The 20,550-nt window shown below is 30.0% G+C and overlaps 2 protein-coding genes across 2 annotated transcripts in view; both read right to left on the bottom strand.

Annotated features, from left to right (window-relative positions):
- LOC130974610 (wall-associated receptor kinase-like 22) overlaps window positions 1–3,752 on the bottom strand; it is a 28,469-nt gene extending 24,717 nt beyond the window's left edge. Inside the window, exons 1-3 of the mRNA XM_057899475.1 lie at window positions 2,831–3,752; window positions 2,509–2,562; window positions 729–919 (exon numbers count right to left, since the gene is read on the bottom strand). Of these exons, the coding sequence (XP_057755458.1) occupies window positions 729–919; window positions 2,509–2,562; window positions 2,831–3,737 (1,152 nt within the window). The 5' untranslated portion in view covers window positions 3,738–3,752. The remainder of the gene's footprint in view (window positions 1–728; window positions 920–2,508; window positions 2,563–2,830) is intronic.
- Window positions 3,753–7,939: 4,187 nt separating this feature from the next.
- LOC130973639 (wall-associated receptor kinase-like 1) lies at window positions 7,940–19,663 on the bottom strand. Its single transcript, XM_057898262.1, has 3 exons — window positions 18,656–19,663; window positions 18,352–18,387; window positions 7,940–9,352 (listed from the first exon to the last, which is right to left on the bottom strand). Exons 1-3 carry the CDS (start codon window positions 19,542–19,544, stop codon window positions 8,199–8,201), a joined length of 2,079 nt encoding a protein of 692 aa, XP_057754245.1. The 5' UTR covers window positions 19,545–19,663; the 3' UTR covers window positions 7,940–8,198.
- Between the last annotated feature and the right edge of the window lie 887 nt (window positions 19,664–20,550).

The following is a 20,550-nucleotide window of genomic DNA, read 5'->3' as shown; positions in this document are numbered from 1 at the left end:
TGTAAGCTTAGGTAGCTATGAGAATCCTGTGCCTTGCACTCTCACTGCTTACTTCTAACTCCTTAAATCAAACCGTGACTGTTCACCCTTTTTATAGAGAGGAGAAGTCTTCACAGTTGAAACAAAAACAAGCTTAACTTCTTTTCCTTCAAAACAGAACCGGTTCGGCCACAGAGAGAGAAGAGGTAACTCATGCAAAACCCAACATGCAAATACCTCTAGTTCTTCTTTGGTAATCACTCTTCATCAATCCGAGCGCTCCATCCTTGGCTTGCTCTCCAAGATGGATTTCTGGCCCTTGATACTTCATGATGATGATGGCTTCATCTGCTCCAATCTCTACCTCTTTCATCACTTCGCCACTCTAGCTACTTCCTGTGGTGGTTGAACAGAATCAGAGACAAGCCATGCCTCCAAGAATCTCCTTCTTGCTGGCCGAATCTCCTTCTTTCTTTTTGAGTATGAAGAGCTCGAGATTACCTCACCAAATCTTACCACTTATGGTTAAAATCTCAGCCACAACATACTTTTATTTTGTTATGTTTTCTTGCCATCATCATGATGGTCTTGAGACGTGTTCCATCTCCTTTTCGGTGAGTAGGTGTAGCTTCCATGGCTTTCTGGACAATGACCGAAAGAGAAGAAGGAAAGAGATGAGAGAGAATTAAACAACTTAGAAGAAAAGTAATTGAATGAGTTAATCAATATAATTACAAAGTTGCTTTTACTTCCCTTAAGGTAAAGTGTTTAACTTTGTCAATATTAACTTCGCCAGAAGACATCCTTTTTTCTAGCAACAAGCCTCCATTCTTTTTGAAGTTTTTTTCTATGCGGTTCTGTACTTTTCTTCTTCTTACAGCTTTATAAACCCGCCATGAGCCAAGGAGAAAAATGATAGATCCAACACTCGAGAAAATACCTATTAAATTTGGCACATTATTCTATGAGATGTTACTTTGTCTTACATGCACCAATATCATTATTTTGTCAACATATACATGGATACAACCTGTGGATTCCTTGATTACTACTATAAGTGCAAGTTCCGGGTGAATAAAAAGAACAGGTCAAGTTAAGTGAGAGCATAGCAGCGGTTAACAAAATGAAAAGAATATATTTAACAGTAAAATACTAAAATTACACATCAAAGTCTTTTTATGAATCAAGTTCAACTAAATTAAATAATAAAATTTGGAGTAATACTATTTATAACTGATTTTTGTTGATATTAGACTAATTTAATTAAATTTATTTAATAAAAAAATTAAATGTGTTGTATTATTCTATATTTAAATGATTAAATCTTATATTAATGGTAACAATATGACTATCTTTTATCACAACATAAAATTTCTAATTTTAGTTATACGTACAAACTGAGAAAATGTTAGTTTGAAAACATTTTTAAATTATTTTTTGTACAAACATATTCTCTTTTTTTATTTTTTACAAACATATTCTCTTTTTTTTTTTAATCCTCGCTTCTTCAACTAAAAAAAAATTGTTATTTATTTAGAGCCAAAGATATAGTATATTCTTTTAAAAAAAAACCTAGAATACAATCAATATATAATCAATAATCTCTTTTGGACTTTTCCTCCATCACAAAAAAGAGGTAAAAGCATGCATATTTAAGTATTTGATTTTTTTTTCCTTCTTGAGTTAACTATATGTTTGGTTACAAAGGACAATGACCACTAATGGCTATATTAATAGAAAGAGAAAGTCAGGGCCAGCAGATTTTGTGGTTTTTAGCCATCAATTAGTCATCAATGATATTTTTAATGGTTTGAGATTATATCTAATCGTGTAAGATCATTCAATTTTTTTTTAATGGTTAAGTGCTGGCCAGAATTTAACAAAACTGCTGACCCTAGCACTCCTCTTTTAGTATATTAAACTATTAGTTATTGATGCAGCCAATTTTGATCCTTTTTTATTAATATAATGCAGCCAATTTTGACCCTTTTTATATATGATGTAGTACAATTATTTTATGCGCATATTAAAAATTAGTTATTAATTAATTATTTATATAAAATATATATTAAAAATAAATTAAATAAATATAGATCTACCAAGATAAATTTGGTGATAAATTTTTGGTTTAATTATTTTGTAGGTTCTTATAATTTTACTAAATTTTTAATTAGATTTTTATATATATATTTTTTAATTAGATCTCTATATTATATCAGATTTTGTAACTAAGTTTTTACTATGACAAAAATATTAAAATTAACGGAATATTTTGTTAAACTATATAGAACATTTAGTCAAATGTTAGGTATATTCGTTTTAATTAAGAAAATATTCTGTTAATTCTAATATTTTTGTTATTAAAAAATTTAATTACAAAATCTAATATGATACAGGACTCAATCAAAAAGAAAAAAATATAAAGATCTAATTATATATATATATAAACACTGACTTGATAATATATTGTTTATCTTCAGTGTTTATAGTAGGTACCTACTATATTATATGAATATCTTCAATGCGTACCTATTATAGCCCATTTTGACCGGTTTTTGTTTCCTTCGCCGTTGTCACCATAATCTGAAACGTAAATTATGATGTTAAGTTTATTTACTAAGCGAAAATTAGACTTATGGACGCTTGATAAAGGAGAATCACAGAAAACTTTGATTTTTTTCTTCTGATCCAAATTTTTTTACAATTTTGATGATTTCCTCTTGCCTATATTCTAATCACTAGTAAAATACTGAGATAGCTACTCACGTGAAAATATCTTGAAGAAAATAATAATCGAGAATCGTTATCGTCTTTGAAGACGTGAGTGCGTGAGAAATTAGAGAAAGAATACCGTTGGCGTAGCTGCAGCCTCCTTCAATGTAGGGATTGCCGTAAGAGTCTTCGAGGCAGTAACATCTCCGACCTGAGTGATTGTTCTTTGCAGATGTAATGTTAGTGTTGACGCAGTGACCTGAGCGAGGGAGTCTTATGGATGAGTTATGAATCTCCCATTCAAGCACCACCCGAATTTTCGACATACTCCGAAAATCTATCATCGAATTCCAACCGTAATAGCTTCTATCATAGCGCATGTAGTCAGGAACACGATAGTATGACACAATCCACGCAAAGCTACTGCACTCATCATCATCACTAGCACGATTGTTGTTGTTATTCCCAAAACTCTCCGTTGTGACGTTAAATTCCAAGAGATACAAAGGCAAGGAGGTCACACAGCAGTATTTGCCGTTGCAATTTTGGATTTCAATGTTCTCCTCAACGTCCTTCTTGTCGTCGCAAATTGACACGCAGCCGCTAACTTGCGTGCCGTTGGAGACCAAGAAAGAGATTTCATTGCAACCAACTGACACAAACATGTTGTGCGCCTGCGAATACACGAAGGGGCTTCCTCTCAGATCAACCACTTCTTGCTCAGTATTCGTAGCGTTGTGTTGGGGTTTGCAGTTCCAACGGTGAATTGGATGCATGATGTCAATGGTGCCTGATGATACATCAATTGATGAGACCTCCAGCCCTATAGATTTCAGGTAAGGTGTATCGTGCCTACACTCTATTTGGAACCAGTGGTCTGCATAGCAATAATTGGGTTCGTTCATTCCAAATGGGAAAGGGATTTCAACATTTCCACATGTGGAATTGCAGCCAAATGGTGCTATACGAGTATTTTCATCCTGTGCAAATGCCAGATTATGTATACAAGACAGTATTAACATGACATAAAAAAGTTCAAGAACCATTGTTATTGTAGCTTAAAGGTGGGTTGTCAGTTGCTGAATTTCATTCATCTTGGACTATTTATGGAGGCTATTTAATATTATAACTATAATTATTCTATGTATACATCAACACTTAACTATTTATATAAAATAAAAAATACATATTAAAAAAAATCATATATATATATATGCATGCGTAGCAATTTTTCTTTCTTTAACCCAAGCAGTAGCCGGAGGAGTTTCGTGGAAGTTAGCCTAATTTTTTTTTATTATACATATATTACCTGTTAATCTACATCCACTAATTTCAAATAATATCCGTTTTTTTTTTAAATTCGGATGCAAATTTTAGCAATAGAGGAAGACTTGTGGTGACTTTGACCCGTGGAGATTGGAGTCCACTCTGCACCTTACTGCTGCTTGCATTGCTAGCCAAAAATCTACCAAGAGACTCGCATATTAATTTTGAAGCTATTCTATTTTTCTCCATGTAGAAAAAAATTGTACGTCCACATAATTATTATTATTATTATTACAGTTATCCATTGTTTAAGAATATAATTCTTATACAATTTATCAGTTTGAAATACTTTTTATCTCTTGAATTAGATTTTGAATTATTGGATTAAATTTAGTCTATTTAATAATAATAACAATAATAATAATGTGAATATAAAAGAAATTTAATATATATATATTTTTCTAAAATACTCATCATTATTATATATAATTCATAAAAAGGTGACAGTAGTTTTATTGTTAAGATATAGTGGCCACCCATGACCCACCCAAGATAAATAACCAAGTTAATTATTAGAGTAAAATATGGGTTTTTTCCTCGATATTTGGGGTAAGTTCTAAAATTGTTCCTAACATTTCAATAGTCCTATTTAAATCCCTAACGTTTCAAAATTGACTCAATGTTATCCTGCTGTTAGGGATCCGTTAACATAGTTGACGGCAGAACAAAATTGAGACGATTTTGAAATGTTAAGGACTTAAATAGGACAAAAACGTTGAGGACAAAAATGATACATAGAAATAAATTTTAATTTTATCCTTCAATAATATCAATTTTTTACTATACATAGTATTCAATTATTTTTTAATTACATCTAAGTAAATTACACTTGATCATATTACTTTCATTTTAAATTAATTAATTTTTTTTATAATTTTACTCTTAAACATTTTTAGTTATCATGAAATGTTTGTAAAATGACTAGTATATAAATTTGTAGAAAAAAAATAATATATATACAATAAAATATAAATTATACCTTTTGTCTCTAATATATCAAAATTCTTTAAAATTATAAAAAAATTAATTTATTTAAAATGAAAGTAATGTGATTAAGTGTAATTTATTTAGATGTATTTAAAAAATAATTGAATACTATGTACAGTAAAAAATTAATATTATTGAAAGATAAAATTAAATTAAAATTTATTTTTATGTATCGTTTTTGTCCCTAACGTTTTCGTCCTATTTAAGTCCCTAACGTTTCAAAATCGTCTCAATTTTGTCCCGCTGTTAATTCTGTTAACGGATCCCTAACGGCAGAACAACATTGAGTCAATTTTAAAACGTTAGGGACAACTTTGAGACTTACCCCAAACGTTAAAGACAAAAATGATACTTTACTCTAATTATTATATTCATTTTATATATCCCAGATTAGCTGTATAGTGTATATGATAAATAGTTTATTTATTTGTTTTATGTAATTTTCAAAACTTTTTAGAAAAATTATTCTAAAGGACCGTTAAAAAGATTTAATTATTAAAAATGACTTTTAATACCAAAATTAGTAAGAAGGACCAAATCTTTTTATAATATTTAAGAAGAATCAAATCTTTTTATAAGGAGATAATTATATCCTTAATTATTTTTTGTAATCTTTAATATATGCTGTTTGATTCTCAACGCTATATAGATATGTATGAATATTCACTTGAGATTAATTAGTTAATTAATTTAAAAAAAATTACTCTAAAAGATCGTTAGAAAAATTTAATTATTAAAATATTAATTTTTAATTATTTATTTATTTATTTTTTATAATTTTTATATTAACAATTTTTTTTCTAAAATTTTGGTAATTTTTATTATTTATTTATTTTTTACTTTTATGATCTTTTATCTTTTTTTCTCGTTAGCTAAAGATCACAAAAACAAAAAAATAAATAAAAATAATAAATAATTAATAAAAAATAATCAAATAATAAATGTCTATCATTCAATTATTAGCAAGAGTACGAATGAATATTCAAATATCTTAATATTTTTTTATTAATTTTGTCCGAAATTATTTTATGTATACGCTATTATTGTGTACAGTGCACCTATATATAAACATGCTTAATATGTGCAAGATTCACCTGAAACAAAAATTGGAGCACTATTGCCTCTAGGGGTGGCAAACGGGCCTAAACCCGCCGGGCCGGCCCGCATAACCCGCCAAAAAAAGGCGGGTTGGGCTGGAAAATTGGGACCGCCAAATAGTAAAAGCCCGCCCAACCCGCACCGCTTAAACCGCGGGTTTTGGCGGACTTTGGCGGAGCGGGGCGGGCTTCTCCGTCGGGCTTAGAATTTTTTTAGCAAGGGGTATTTTTACAATTTTTTTACCAAAATCCAACTTCTCCCAACCCAACTTACAAGAGAATGAAGATGAAAATTAAGTATTTTGGATTATATTTATTTTGTTTTAGAGACAATATTTATAATTATGTTTTGAATTATATTTATTTTGCTTTGGGAACAATATTTATAATTAGGTTTTGGATGAAAACTTGGTTTATAATTATATTTATTAGATATTTATAATTACAAAGACTTTAATGTTTGTGAATATAAAAATTATAATTTGTTTATACTTTTAGAAATTATAATAGTTAAAAGTAAAAAATAGGAGAGATTTTTTTATACATTTATATATATTATTTAATAGTTAAAAGTAAAAAAAAAAAGAGGTTATTTGGCGGGCTTAGCCCGCCGGCCCGCCAGCCCGCCGTTAGGCGGGGCGGGCTAGGATTCTAGGACCACCTCACCAGGCGAGGCGAGACGGGGCGTGCCAGCCCGCCAAAGGGCAGGCTTTTGGCGGGGTGGGGCGGGTTTCCCCGCTTGCCACCCCTAACTGCCTCTAAGATTACATTGTCTAAATGGCTCTTAGATGGCTTGTTCACTCAACTTGCCATGTTTTGGGGTACTACCCTATTGACAAAACTGCTGAAGAAGGATTAACCCAACAAGAATATCCTACTACTTGTTCAGAGTTTCAAATGCCTCTTCACTATCCATGCTATACCAAAGGGAACTATAAAATTATGGAGGAGTGGAAAGTGAATTTGCTTCTTCAACAATATAGACTAAGCTTCAAGGGCACCCTTCATGACAAGAGGGCTTTTTAATTATAAAAAGATTTATCTCCTTATTATAAAAAGATTTGGTTCGTCTTCTTAAATATTATAAAGAGATTTGGTCTTTTTTATTAATTTTGGTATTAAAGATCATTTTTAATAATTAAATCTTCTTAACGGTCATTTAGAATAATTTTTCCAAACTTTTTTTCATACAAACAAGGAATTTTCTATTTAAGTCTTTTTTTTTTTTTTTTTTGGGTCAAGAGAAAAATTTATTTTTAGAAGAAACAAATTATAATAACAAAACATTAAAGATTTCATTTCAACATCTCCACATGTAGAATTGCGTCAAATTGTGCTATGAAAGCATTTTGGTATTGTGCAAATGCTAGAAGAGCACGGTATTAACATGACATGAAACGCAAATTCAAGAACCATTAGCGGCTAGGTAAATATACAGTAGCCACGCAGTGGGAGGATCGCAGTTGCGTGGAAGTTGGTCCCTTGACAATGAAGATTTGCAAATATTAATAATAATTCAATTAATACATAAAATTATGCGCAAAATTTAGCTTCAATTCGTGCTGGTGGCTAGCTGCGAAATTTCTACTACGAATAGACTTATATTTAGATAGAATAGCTAGCTAGAGTATAAAAAAATAAATGAACTGGGTAATGACACGCAACAGTATTATCACAATGATGCTACTACTACTAGTCAATGTATAACAAAGTCATATTTTTAAATTACCACATGAAAGTATTCATTTCTTTGCTTAAATTTGGGTCAAGTCAATGAAATGCAATAAAAAAAGGCGCATTCTATATTGAGCGAATCCTTAACTAATATATATTATAGATAACTTATTTTGTGTTAAGTTACTCAACAAATCTTGTTCCTCTTTATTATAGTTATGTGCCATGGTTTTGTATACAAATATTAATGATTTTTCTGACACTCAAAAAGTTAGAAGGCTATTGGAGTATATATGCATGTCTCCACCCTAGAACTATTTAAATTTAGACACAACAAAACAAATTGAGAAAACAAACCAATTATTTGAAGAAAATAGGCATTATTATCTCTGACTTTGAAGTGGGTATTGTGTTGCTTAGAGTTTAATTTGAACCTATATCAGAAACAGAAGATGCAGCCCAAGATTGATATTCTTCAATTCCAGCAAACTCAGTTTCTTCAATGTTTTGTTGTGTGCTAGGCTTCATTTCCAATTTCAAGATCCTATATAGTTCACTTGCAACTTCTTTCATACTAGGTCTGTTTCTCCCATTTAACTCCAAGCACCTATATGCAAGATTAGCAACTGCAATTATATGCTCTTTTTCCCCCTCTTTTGTCACCCTTTCGTCAATGATATCAAATACACGATTTTCCTCCATAGAACAAATAAAATAATGAGACAAACTTTTGGCTTCTTCCGTTCTCGACGATGATATTGGTTTTTGTCCGGTTAGAAGCTCGACAAGAACTACTCCAAAACTATACACATCACTTTTCTCTGTTAATTGACTTGTATGAAAGTATTCGGGATCTAAATAGCCAAAGGTTCCTTGAACTGCGGTTGTGAGGTGAGTATCTTCAAGAGAAATCATTTTAGATGCTCCAAAATCAGCTACTTTTGCTCTGTACTTTTCATCCAACAAAATATTTGTTGATTTCACATCTCTATGATAAATGGGTTGAGAAGCAGCAGAGTGTAAATAAAATATAGCTTCTGCAACTTCAGTGGCAATTCTCAAACGCATTTCCCATGTCATTGGTAAGTCTTCATTTTGGTCATGCAAATATTGGAAGAGATTACCATTAGGAATGAATTCATAAACAAGCAGAGGAATTTCTGTCTCCAAACAACACCCTAACAACTTAACCACATTTCTATGGTTAATTTGTGAAAGAATGACGAATTCGTTGATGAATTCTTCAACATTTCCCTCAACTTTGAACTTTTTAACTGCTACAATTTGACCATCAACAAGCATGCCCTTGTAGACAGTACCTTGGCCTCCTTTTCCAAGTATTCTGTTCACATTAAAGCTGTCTGTGGCTTTCTCCAAATCCTTCAGGCTCAAGTGTTTAACTTTTTCAACACTAACTTCACCCGTGGACAATCTCTGTTGCAGCAACAATCCTCCATTTTGTTTGAAGTTTTTTTCTTTGCGTTTCTTTGCTACTCTTTTTCTTACAACTTTATGCAACCACCACGAACCAAGGAGCAATATGATGGATCCTACTCTTGCCATTGCCAAAATTGTTGCTACTCATTTGGCACATCAAAAATAGAAAGAGATGTTACTTTAACAGAAATATTTGCTAACAAAAAAAATTCAAAATCAACACAAAATTACTTTATTTAACATTTATTAATTAGTGTAATAATTAATAAATATTAAATAAAATAAATTTTAATTTTTTTTATCTTTCTAACATTATTTTTACTTTAAATTGTCTATTACAAATGGAGTAATGTTATATATACTGACGGACATTTTCTATCTTTATTATTAAAAGTAATTAATAAAAAAATAAAAATTTATCTTTTATACTATTAAAAATTTACACCAGAAATATGCAAAAAAAAAGTACAAGTATATTTTTTATTTTATAAATAATCGTTGTATATACCTATCTCAAAATATATATTTTGAATTGGATACAAAGTGTGTCACACAACATAATATGAATTCATATTAAGCCATGTCTCTGGTGGCTATGACTATGGTAACTAGTGGTGGCTAGAGTTACATTTTTAAGTTAAAAGTGTAACTCTTCACAAAGAAAAGTGTCACCTAATGGAAAAAAGTAAATTAGAAGATTTAAGAGAAGAAATAATTAAGTTATCAAAATTAATAGATCAAAAATTAATGATTTTAACTAATGTTAATTGTAATGACACCGAATTCTTAAAATCAATACAAAATGATTTTTCTCAAAATATTTATTTTACTATAAGTTTTATTGAAGGACTTCAAAAACCTGAAAAAACTTATTTTTCACACGGAATTTCTAAAAAATGTTACCATGGAAATGATTCCCCACATCTATATCATACTTTTAACCCACAATTAAATTCTATAGTAGATATGCTTGAAGAAATATTAACATCCATAAAATTTCAAAGAAATAAGAAAAAAGAGAATTCCAAGGAAGAAAAATTTCAAAACATAATTAACATAACAGATTTAAAAGTAAAACCACCACTAAAATTATGAATATTGAAGAAAAATTAGAAGAAGTTACAATGCTTTTTAAACAATTAAAAATGGCTCAAGAAAATAATATTATGGAACAGGAATTTCAAATAGAAGAAGAATTAGTAAATTCTGAAAATATAGAAAATGAAGAACATATCTTAGATTATTCAAGTGACGAAGAACCAGCAATTCCAATACAAGTTAAAAATGAAGCTGGAACATCTAAGAATAATCAATCTCAATTTAAATGAGAAACATGTTTTGATAATTATGCTTTTAAAAAAGGGTTCATAAATAAAGATTCAAAATATACAAAAATACCATCAAAATACGTCCCTAAAATCCAGGAAATGGAAGGAGAAAGAATGCTTGACTTAGACTGTAAAAAGAATGAAAAAGAAATTTTCGAAAATTGGTTGAATTCCTTTTTATTAGAAGCTTTTACTAATCCAAAGCTTAGTGAATTGTCTGGAAGAGATATTTGGAACTACATAGGGTTTCATACTAAAGGAACTATAAGAGATTATATGACATCAATAGAAAACCAAATAATAGAAGAATTAGCAACAAGAGCAACAGCTTATGATAAGATATTATATATAATGATGATTCTATTTAAAGAATTTTTTGGAAAAAATATTATAGATCATAAACAAGAAGTCTATAATAAAGAATATCAAGAAGCAAAAAATCATTTAGCTAATATTCAGATATATGATCTATGTAATGTGGAATCTTATATATGCGAATATAGAATACATTATTACAAATTAAAAGAAGAAGATAAAAATCATTATCTTAGTATGTCTATAACAAAACTTCCATATCCTGCTAATGAATTTATAATGGGAAGATTTATAAGAGAAATAAATAGAGGAACAATTGAAAATAATTTTGGAGGAGCAACCTCTGCTATAAGAGAGGAAATAAAAGAACGTTGTATGCAAGAAGCAACTCAAAAAAGATTTGCAAATATAATCAGAATTTGCTGTCAGGATAATGAGGAGATACCTCAAAAATATGCTCTTAATAAAAATCTTCAAAGAAAAAGAAAATATCAATTTAGAAAAAGAAAATACTATCCAAACTGGAGAAGAAAGAGATATTTTAGAAAAGAAAATAACAATAAAAACAAAAGACAAAGAAATAACTATTGCCCGAATAAAAAAGAAAATTGTAAATGTTGGTACTGCCAAGAAGAAGAACACTACGCAAATGAATGCCCGAAAAAGAAGGATAAAAAGGATCTTACTAAACAAATAGAAATTGCTAAGTCTTGTTTCATGGAACCATTAGAAGAATCTGATGATAACTTAGACTATATTTTTGAATATGTCTCGGAAACAGACTCAGAGACTGAGTAATAATGCTACATTTATTACTATAAAAATAACAGAAAAGTTTATAAATACTTTCATAGATTCTGGGGCAACACAATGCTTTGCTAGTTCAAATATAAAACTTGATTGGAAAAAATTAAAGAAACCATTAAGAGTTAGAATAGCTGACAAATCAATACATAAAATTGACCAAAAAGCAGAGATGGTTGAAATTTTTATTCAAAATTATAGGTTCATTGTTCCATCTATATATATGTTAGATTCTGGAATGGATTTTATCATAGGAAATAACTTTTTAAAGCTATATCATCCATTCATTCAAGAATTAACATATATAGTTTTAAAAGCTCCACATGATTCTTCAATAAATCAAAAATCAAAACGTATAAAAATACCAACTACTACTATAGATAAGATCTTAAAATTTAAAATATTTTCTATATTAGAAACATGTTATTTAAATCTATACTTTCAGATAAATATTCCAAAAAATAATATTGAAATAAAGATAGAAGAACTCTTGGATGAAATTTGTGCTGAAAATCTTTAGATATTAAAAATACAAATAACGAATTAGTAAGCATTAAATTAAAAGATCACACAAAAGAGATAAATGTTCCAAATAAAATTTCTTATTCCGCGCGAGATAGAGAAGAGTTCTCATTAGAGTGTAAAGATCTTTTGGAAAAAGGAATTATAAGATCAAGTAAAAGTCCTCATGCGGCTCCAGCTTTTTACGTTGAAAACAATAATGAAATTAAAAGGGAAAAACGAAGAATGGTAATAAACTATAAGAAAATGAATGAAGCAACTATTGGTGATGCTCATAAACTTCCAAGAAAAGATTCTATTTTAGAAAAAATCAAAGGAGCAACTTGGTTTTCATATCTTGATGCAAAATCAGGATATTGGCAACTTCGTTTAGACGAAGAAACAAAGAAATTAACTGCTTTTACTTGCCCAACAAAAGAATCAACAAGTGTGTTGCTTTATGAATGGAATGTATTACCATTCGGATTAAAGCAAGCCCCAGGTATTTATCAAAGATTTATGGAAGAAAATCTAAAAGAGTTAAATGACTTTGTTTTAGTATACATTGATGATATACTAATTTTTACAAAACAGGATAAAGAAGATCATCTTCAAAAATTATTAATAGTTTTAGAAAGATGCAAGGAAAAAGGATTAGTTCTTAGTAAAAAGAAAGCAAGAATAGCAAAACAAGAAATAGAGTTCCTTGGATTAATTCTATCCACTCACGGAAAGCTAAAACTTCAACCAAATGTTCTAGAAAAGGTAAATTTATTTCCTAATAAAATAGAAGATAGAAAACAATTACAAAGATTTTTAGGGTGTATAAATTATATTTCTGATCAGGAATTTTTAAAGAATATAACAGAATACACTAAAAGCTTATTTCCAAAAATAAGTACTAAAAAAGTATGGAAATGGGATGAAAAAGATAGTATGCAAATTCAAAGAATTAAAGAGTTATGTGAAAAACTTCCAGAACTTTATATTCCAGAAGAAAATGACTACTTAATAGTAGAAACCGATGCTTCAGACATAACCTGGTCAGGATGTCTAAAAGCTAAGAAAGCTATAAAAAGTTTGGAACAAGAAAAAGAATCAGTAGATTCTAAATATTCCCAAAAGGAATTACTTTGCAAGTATATTTCAGGGACTTTTACTCCAACAGAACAGAGATATACCACTCATGAAAAGGAAACTCTAGCAGCAATTAAATCTCTTAAGAAATGGAAAATTGATTTACTACCCAAAGAATTTACATTAAGGACAGATTCAAGTTACCTAACAGGTTTCATACGATATAATTTAAAAGTTGATTATAATCATGGACGATTGGTAAGATGGCAATTATTCTTGTTACAATATCCAATAAAAATTGAATATATTAAGGGTGACAAAAATGTTATTGCAGATACATTAACAAGAGAATGGAGTTCGTCTACAACGCATTAGATCAAGAAATTCAGAAATACGAACAAGAACTCGAAAAGTGCAAGCATTGTCAGTAAATAAGGACACAGATCCAATCTCTCAAGAAGGCCATCGAAGCAATGAAATCAACACAACAACCAAAACCATCAGAGTTCAGCCAGCTAAGCGTGGTGGACAAATCAGGTGAAGAAAAAATTCCAGAAAATAAAACAATTGCTGAAATTATCAAAAAATCCACCCAAGATAAAAAATATTATGTAATTTATAATGGCCCCATGAAAGGAGTATATGATGCCTGGGAAAAAGCAGCACCATTTACACATCAATCAAGGATAATTCATAAAGGAGGGTTTTTAACACTGGAAGAAGCAAAGGAATCTTTCAGGGAATATGAAGCTCTTCATCCAGAGCAAACCCTAAAAAGAGCAGATAAAGCTCCAATTCAAACCCAGAGAACAGGAATAATAAGAAACATTCCTACAAGGGCTGAAATCAAGGAAAAGAAAAGGGTCTGTAGATCAAATCTCAGAGAAACCCTTAACATAGTTCTGAATTGGACTGAAGAAAAAAGGGCAATCTTGGGATATTATCCTATTGCCAAAGAACAGCTAACAAAACTTGTTATATTTTCAGAGGCTTCCCCATCTGACACCTATCAGTTTTTCCAGTATGGATTAATTGATACAATTTTAATTTTTAATGATTTGAAATTATTAGTGAGTTTCCTGCATGATTCATTGATGCAGTAAAGAGATTTAAAAATATGATTGACAACGTAAATCCAAGGGATATATCCCTAAAATTTACGAATAGTCAACCTATTTTTAATGAAGAAGAAGAATGCTTGGTTCCAGCACATCAAGTAATATTCATGTCCGTCTTCCCAGGAAATTTTCAACCAATTGATCAAGTTCAAGATTTAACAATCTACAGTCATGAAGGTAGACTAGCCAGCACACTAGCAAGGGTCTTCGAAAGAACTCAAAAGATAACAAGGAAATCTCACACAAGAATCAATTATAAAAGCAGAAATACTCTGCTTGTGTCCAGTAAAAGAAATGAAATTGAAGAAAGAGAGATGAGACTCTTGGTAGAGTTTGAATCTGCATTCTACAATCTATTTGGACTCTTAGAAAAACTCCCTGAAGGGATAAAAAGGAATCTCTGCTATTTGATAAAAAACAGAGAAGACCACAAGTGCCAGCTGTGTGTCTCAGAAATATCTGAAGAAAGCAATAATGAAATGGGATCCACCCACATGATAAAAGAAGAGGACAGCTCATCCACCCACATAAAAGAAGAGGACAGCGCATCTGAAGCATCTCTCGACATTATTGCATAATAACGTAAGCGCTTAGGTCATAGAGCACCAACAATGTAGCTGGTACAAGATAATAAACAATGACGTAAGCAATGACGTCATAAGAAGGGTAAGGATGGGAATTGTCCATCAGACCCAACCATTATAAATAGATTGCTTAGGAGATAAAAACATCTTATGTAAAATATACTAAATAAAGGAAGTTTTTCTCCAGAAAAGGTACGCCTTTATCTTAATCTCATAGTTATGAATTATTTAGAAAGTTTAGAATTAACGGAAGAATCTGATTATTATAGATTATCTGCCTTATTAGATAATGAAAAACAGGCTGTTCTAAAAACAGAATTAAATCTCAAATCAAATGAAAATTTTAATAAACAAAATCTTTTAAAAGAAGTTTTTAATAGAAAAAATATAATATACTATGGAAAAATTCAACTTGAAGCCCCTATAAAGATAAAATCTGCTAATGGAGAACTTGAAATAGCTCTGATAAATGATGAAGAATTGAGTAAACAGATTGAGAAAATTAAGGATCAACAAAAAAGATCTAAATTTGCATGGATTCATATTAGTACTATACAAGTCTTAATCAAATCTACATATATGAAAGGAATTAATTCACCAATAAGCTTAGCAATCTGTGACAAAAGAATTACTGATGACCCAATAGATCAAATAATTGGAATTGTTCATGGAAAGTTGGCAAACGTAAATGTTAAATTCAATGCCCATCTTGGATATGCTATACCTTTATCAACTGAAAATCTTGGAAGATCTATAAGTTTGGCTTATAAATTTCACAGAAAGAATCTAATGGAACAAGACGATGAACCATTTTCAATTACATATGCAATAAATTATGCTTTAACAAATAGCCATCATAGTATAATATTTAAAAACAGAGAAAGAATTTATGTCGATGAATTATTTCAGAAAATTGTAAAAACAGAAATACCAAAATATAAAGCTATTGAAAACCCAGTTCTTTTACTAAAAGAACCATCAGGAAAATTAGTTTCATCGAATTTTCAAATAAGAGAATCTAAAATTAATAGCCCTTTAAGTTTATCTAAGTTAAAGATTAAAGAAGAAAATTCTGAAATAAAAGAATTAACAAAAAAGGTCGAAAAATTAAATGACACCCTAAACACTAAGTTATGACAATAAATAAAGAGAAAATATATGTAACCTATCAAGATAAAAAACAAGAGCTCTTTGAAAGAGAAAATCGGTTGAATTATTTACAGTTTTCTAAAATAAATCAAAGAGCATTTGAAGCTCTAAAAATAATCTATGACAAATTGAAAGGAGAAGTTGAAGAGTTAGAAAAATTAATAGAATCTCTAGAAAATAGTGATGAATCGATGATAGAATTTGCAGAAATTCTAAGATAAATAATGAAGTATACAAAGATTGAAAGACCAGAAAACAAAATAAAAAGAAAAAGGGCGAAAAAAATTAAAAAGTAAAATAAAGGAGTATAAAAGGGAATTAAATAATCTTCAGTTCGAAATTAATGACCTTATAATAAAAAGGATAGAAATAAGAACAAATATAAACAAGTTGGAGCTAAACTTAAAAAATTTATAAATGCCTGGAACACCATATTATGATTTAAAAGAATTAAAGCTGTTGAAAGAAAAAATGGAGAATGAAGTTGAAAAATTAAAAAGATATTTAGAAACAACAGAAAGTGTAGAAATAAAAGAAGTTTTGGAGGACTTGAAAAATTATACTAAAGAAAAAGACAAACAGATAAAAGATTTTATATATAATAATCAATGCAAAAAAGAATATTATAAACTAAAACAAGATTGAAAAAACTATAAAAATGAAATCAGAATTATTAATAGTAGAAATGCTCAATACTTTTGATTATGAAATTACAAATTATAAAGTACCACCAACCAAATCTATACAAATCATAAACTTATTCCAAGCAAAATATGAAGAGTTAATAATTTTGAAAAAGAAATTACATCTTAAAATTGGTATCAGAGCCAAGTTAACGATTAAGGGTAACACTTTCTCTTTAAGCAACACTTTTAGTGATACGCTTTCAGTTACCAAATGTTCGCAATTAATTGGTAAACTTTTTTGTAGTCACCATAGGTACAATAATAAGATAAAGGTACCATAGAAGACACCTTCATATTATGTACTTAGATGTTAATTCACCTAGCATACATTTTGAGAACATTTTAATATTATAATACTTATATCGACATTTGTCAGTTCCGTAACATTTTTTTACAATATGTTAGTATTTAAAAAATAAAAAAGGTATACAAGTAACAAATTAAATATCTAGTTGCTTTTATAATGTGCAATATTAAAATAAAATAGGAATACCTACACTATATGTACACAAAAAATTAGTTATCAAATTAATCTTTTATATATATAAAATAAGAAAGTATAAAGAGCCAATAGAGTATCTATACAATGTATACTGGGATATATGGATATTCTATTCAGTAGGATATCAGATGTTTATTATCCCTGGTACCCAGGTGGTTATTCTGGATAGTATGAGTGTATTGTGTTTGAGAAATTAGTAGTATTTTATTCTCAATGTTCATTTTTTAACTCATATTGGACCAAATAAATAGCTCATTATACATATTGTACAATACTCTATTGGTTCTCTAGCGGGTATATACTAAAATATAAAATATACATTAAAAATAAATAATTAAACAACATATGTATTTATATATAGTAAATGATTTTTGGTATTCATATGTATAGTATTTTTGAAATAGAAAATATAAAAATTACACAAATATATTTATATTTATTATAATCATTTTATTTTTTTTTTAAATATTTTTAGCAAATAACATTTTTGTATCTTTTGCTTTTAAAAAAACTTTCACCTTATTTTTACAAATAAAATATTATAATTTTTTAAGAACAATTTTGGAAAGTTCAAGACATTAACATCTTTATGAAAACTGAAGTTACAACTTACTACAATACCAAATTTATCATAAGAAAGGGTGAGAAAAAATTAAAGAGAGACAAATTTAAAATAAAGTGTGTGTGAGAGAGAGAAAGGTGCACGGTACAGTGGAGAGAGAAAATAATGAAAAAATAAAGATTTTTTTTATAAATAGTTAGATATTTATTTAAAAAAATATTATTTTATTTTTATTAAAATTTTAAGATAGGTTATATACTTTTTTTTTTCATTCTCTCCGGACAAAACCACCTTCATCATAGTAAAATTGGTCAAAAAATAAGTATATAAATAGTATGTATGTAAAAAAATTAATTAATATGAAACTTATTTGTAGATATGGTCTGTAAAACATAAAAATATAATTTAACAGTAAATTTTGCAAGAAAAATTACACAAATAAAAGAAAAATTCAACAGTGTTAAAAAAATTAAATGACAAGTGTAGTATGGATTTACAGGAGTTCATACGTACCTAAGTATCCCGATCCGCGGTGATGAATAGTTTTACCTAAACCAATAACGAGATAAAGTTAAATGTTAGAAAATATAGATGCTAAATAGTTTTTTATTTTTATTAATAATATGCAGTGAATAATCTGGAATATTAGGAGATAATAATACTTTTGGTGGAAAATTGAGAATTGAAAAGTATTGATTTAAATAAAAGATATAAAAATATTAATTATGTAACAATTTAACTATAAAATTGTTGATAATGTAATTAGGTTATATTAAAAGTTTATTTAACTAACAATTAGAAGATATCCCTTTAATACCTTTAATACAGCCTCCCGGAATGTAAGGATTGCCAACGAAACCGTCGTAGCAATTACATGTGCGACCTGAGTGACTCCGTTCCGAAGATGTGATATAACTGTTTTGGCAGTTATCAGGTAGTTGCAAACTTGAGTTCACAATCTCCCACGCAAGCACCGCGGTGAATTTTAAATTGGTTAAGTCTGCCAGGGAAGAACTCACCGACTCCAACACAGCTTCCTCCACAATCATCGCATAACTGCAGTCCGATTGGCTCCTATTCTTTCCTGTGAGCCTTTCAGAAGTAACGTTGAATTCTGAGAGGTACAAAGGCAACGAAGACTCACAGCAATATTTACCGCTGCAATAATTGCCGGATATGCTGTGGTAGAAAATATCATCGTTGCTGTCGCAAAACGATGCGCACGCGCCAACTTGGACGGCGTTTGAGAGTAGATATGTAACAAGGTTGCAGCCCAGGGCCACGAATTTGTTTTTTTCTTGGGAGTACACAAAGGGGCTCCCTCTCAGGTATATGAATGGCGGCGGAGAAACGACGAAATCGTGATGGCAGTTCAAAGTGAAGGTCGAGCTCCATATAGTAACCGTGCTGCGCAACACATCGATGAATTTCACTTCCAGGTCTATGGCTTTCAGGTAAGGGGTGAGAGTGGGAACGTTGTTCATGGATTTGGTCAAGCATTCTATTTCAAACCACTTACCCACATAGCACGCGGGATCATTCATTCCAAACGGGTAAGGGATCTCAAATTTTCCACACATGGAATCACACTTGGGTGAGATTGTGATTTGTGCAGATTCCGGAGTATGTACGAAGCATAGAAATGTTAGTATGATATCAAAAGCAAGTTGAAGAAACATTGCATGTGTTGTAGCAAAAGAATGCATCCTGGAGTGATATTCCTCAGATCTTCTTGATGATGAGGGGGAATGCGCATTTCGTTTTCCTATAGTTTGGTGGATATTTATGCCAGTTCGTTACGAGCCATATAGACTATAGTCTATGGTTTTTAATTTGCATGCATGTCGCGTATAGCAAGAAGTTGTGATACAAATGAGTTAGGAATCCTTAGTTTTTCAACGCCTGTCTCATCACTCTCTCTCACTTTGAATCTCTATTGCGGCGAAGTTTCTTGCATAGGAATTCAAACTCCCTAACCCTTTCTTCTTTTGTAATAAGGACTTGAGAATGAAGAAAAGTAAAATAAAAATGATAAATGAGAATGATTCAGACATTGAGTATGTATCGTTTTAATAATGGTTTATTGGTGTATTCTCATTTGAAAAATTATAATATGTTTGGAGAAATTAGTTAAAAAGTAATTTTAAAGTAATAGAATTTTGTAGTTATGAGGCAGATCCAAGCTGCTTCTTCCGCAATCACCGCAAAGCTACACTTATGACTCGTGCTCTTTTTGAGGCTTTGAGGTTGCCGTTCCAGTTAGTTATGTTGCATTGTATTTCGAAACCCTTCCCTGCATGGCATGTGGGATCATTCATTCCAAACGGGTAAGGGGTCGATACGGATCCGCACGTTGAATTACAGTGTGGTGAAATTGTGGTTGGCGCTGCAGATTCCGCAGGAGTATGTATGAAACATATTAATATCATGATATGAAATGCAACTTGCAACAACATTATTGTGTTATTTACTTATGGAAAAGTCTAGGGCCAGCAGTTTTATTGAATTTTGGCCAGCATGTAACCAGCAGAGGAAGGTGAGCCATTGGATGAAATTTCATACCAATCTCACACCATCAAATCATCATTGATGGTTAGTTGATGGCTAACAATCACAAAAATTGCTGCTCCCTAGCATTGCTCTTTACTTATTTCTCCTTCTCTTTTGCTTTCTGAGGCAGAGGTGTATTTAATTTTTGGAATCTACTTAGAT

Source organism: Arachis stenosperma, chromosome 4, assembly GCF_014773155.1.
Source record: "Arachis stenosperma cultivar V10309 chromosome 4, arast.V10309.gnm1.PFL2, whole genome shotgun sequence".
In the NCBI taxonomy this organism is placed as follows: domain Eukaryota; kingdom Viridiplantae; phylum Streptophyta; class Magnoliopsida; order Fabales; family Fabaceae; genus Arachis; species Arachis stenosperma.
Note: the sequence above shows the minus strand (reverse complement) of the source record. Positions and strands in the feature narration are given on the sequence as shown.

What these genes read in the sequence shown, in the direction of transcription:
- LOC130973639 (XM_057898262.1), bottom strand. Translation starts at nt 19,544, where the DNA reads ATGCATTCTTTTGCTACAACACATGCAATGTTTCTTCAACTTGCTTTT. An exon ending in TCCGGGAGGCTGTATTAAAG is followed by an intron (nt 18,388 to 18,655) that starts GTATTAAAGGGA and finishes TTATTGGTTTAG; the next exon opens with GTAAAACTATTCATCACCGC. An exon ending in CCGCGGATCGGGATACTTAG is followed by an intron (nt 9,353 to 18,351) that starts GTACGTATGAAC and finishes CCAAATGAGTAG; the next exon opens with CAACAATTTTGGCAATGGCA.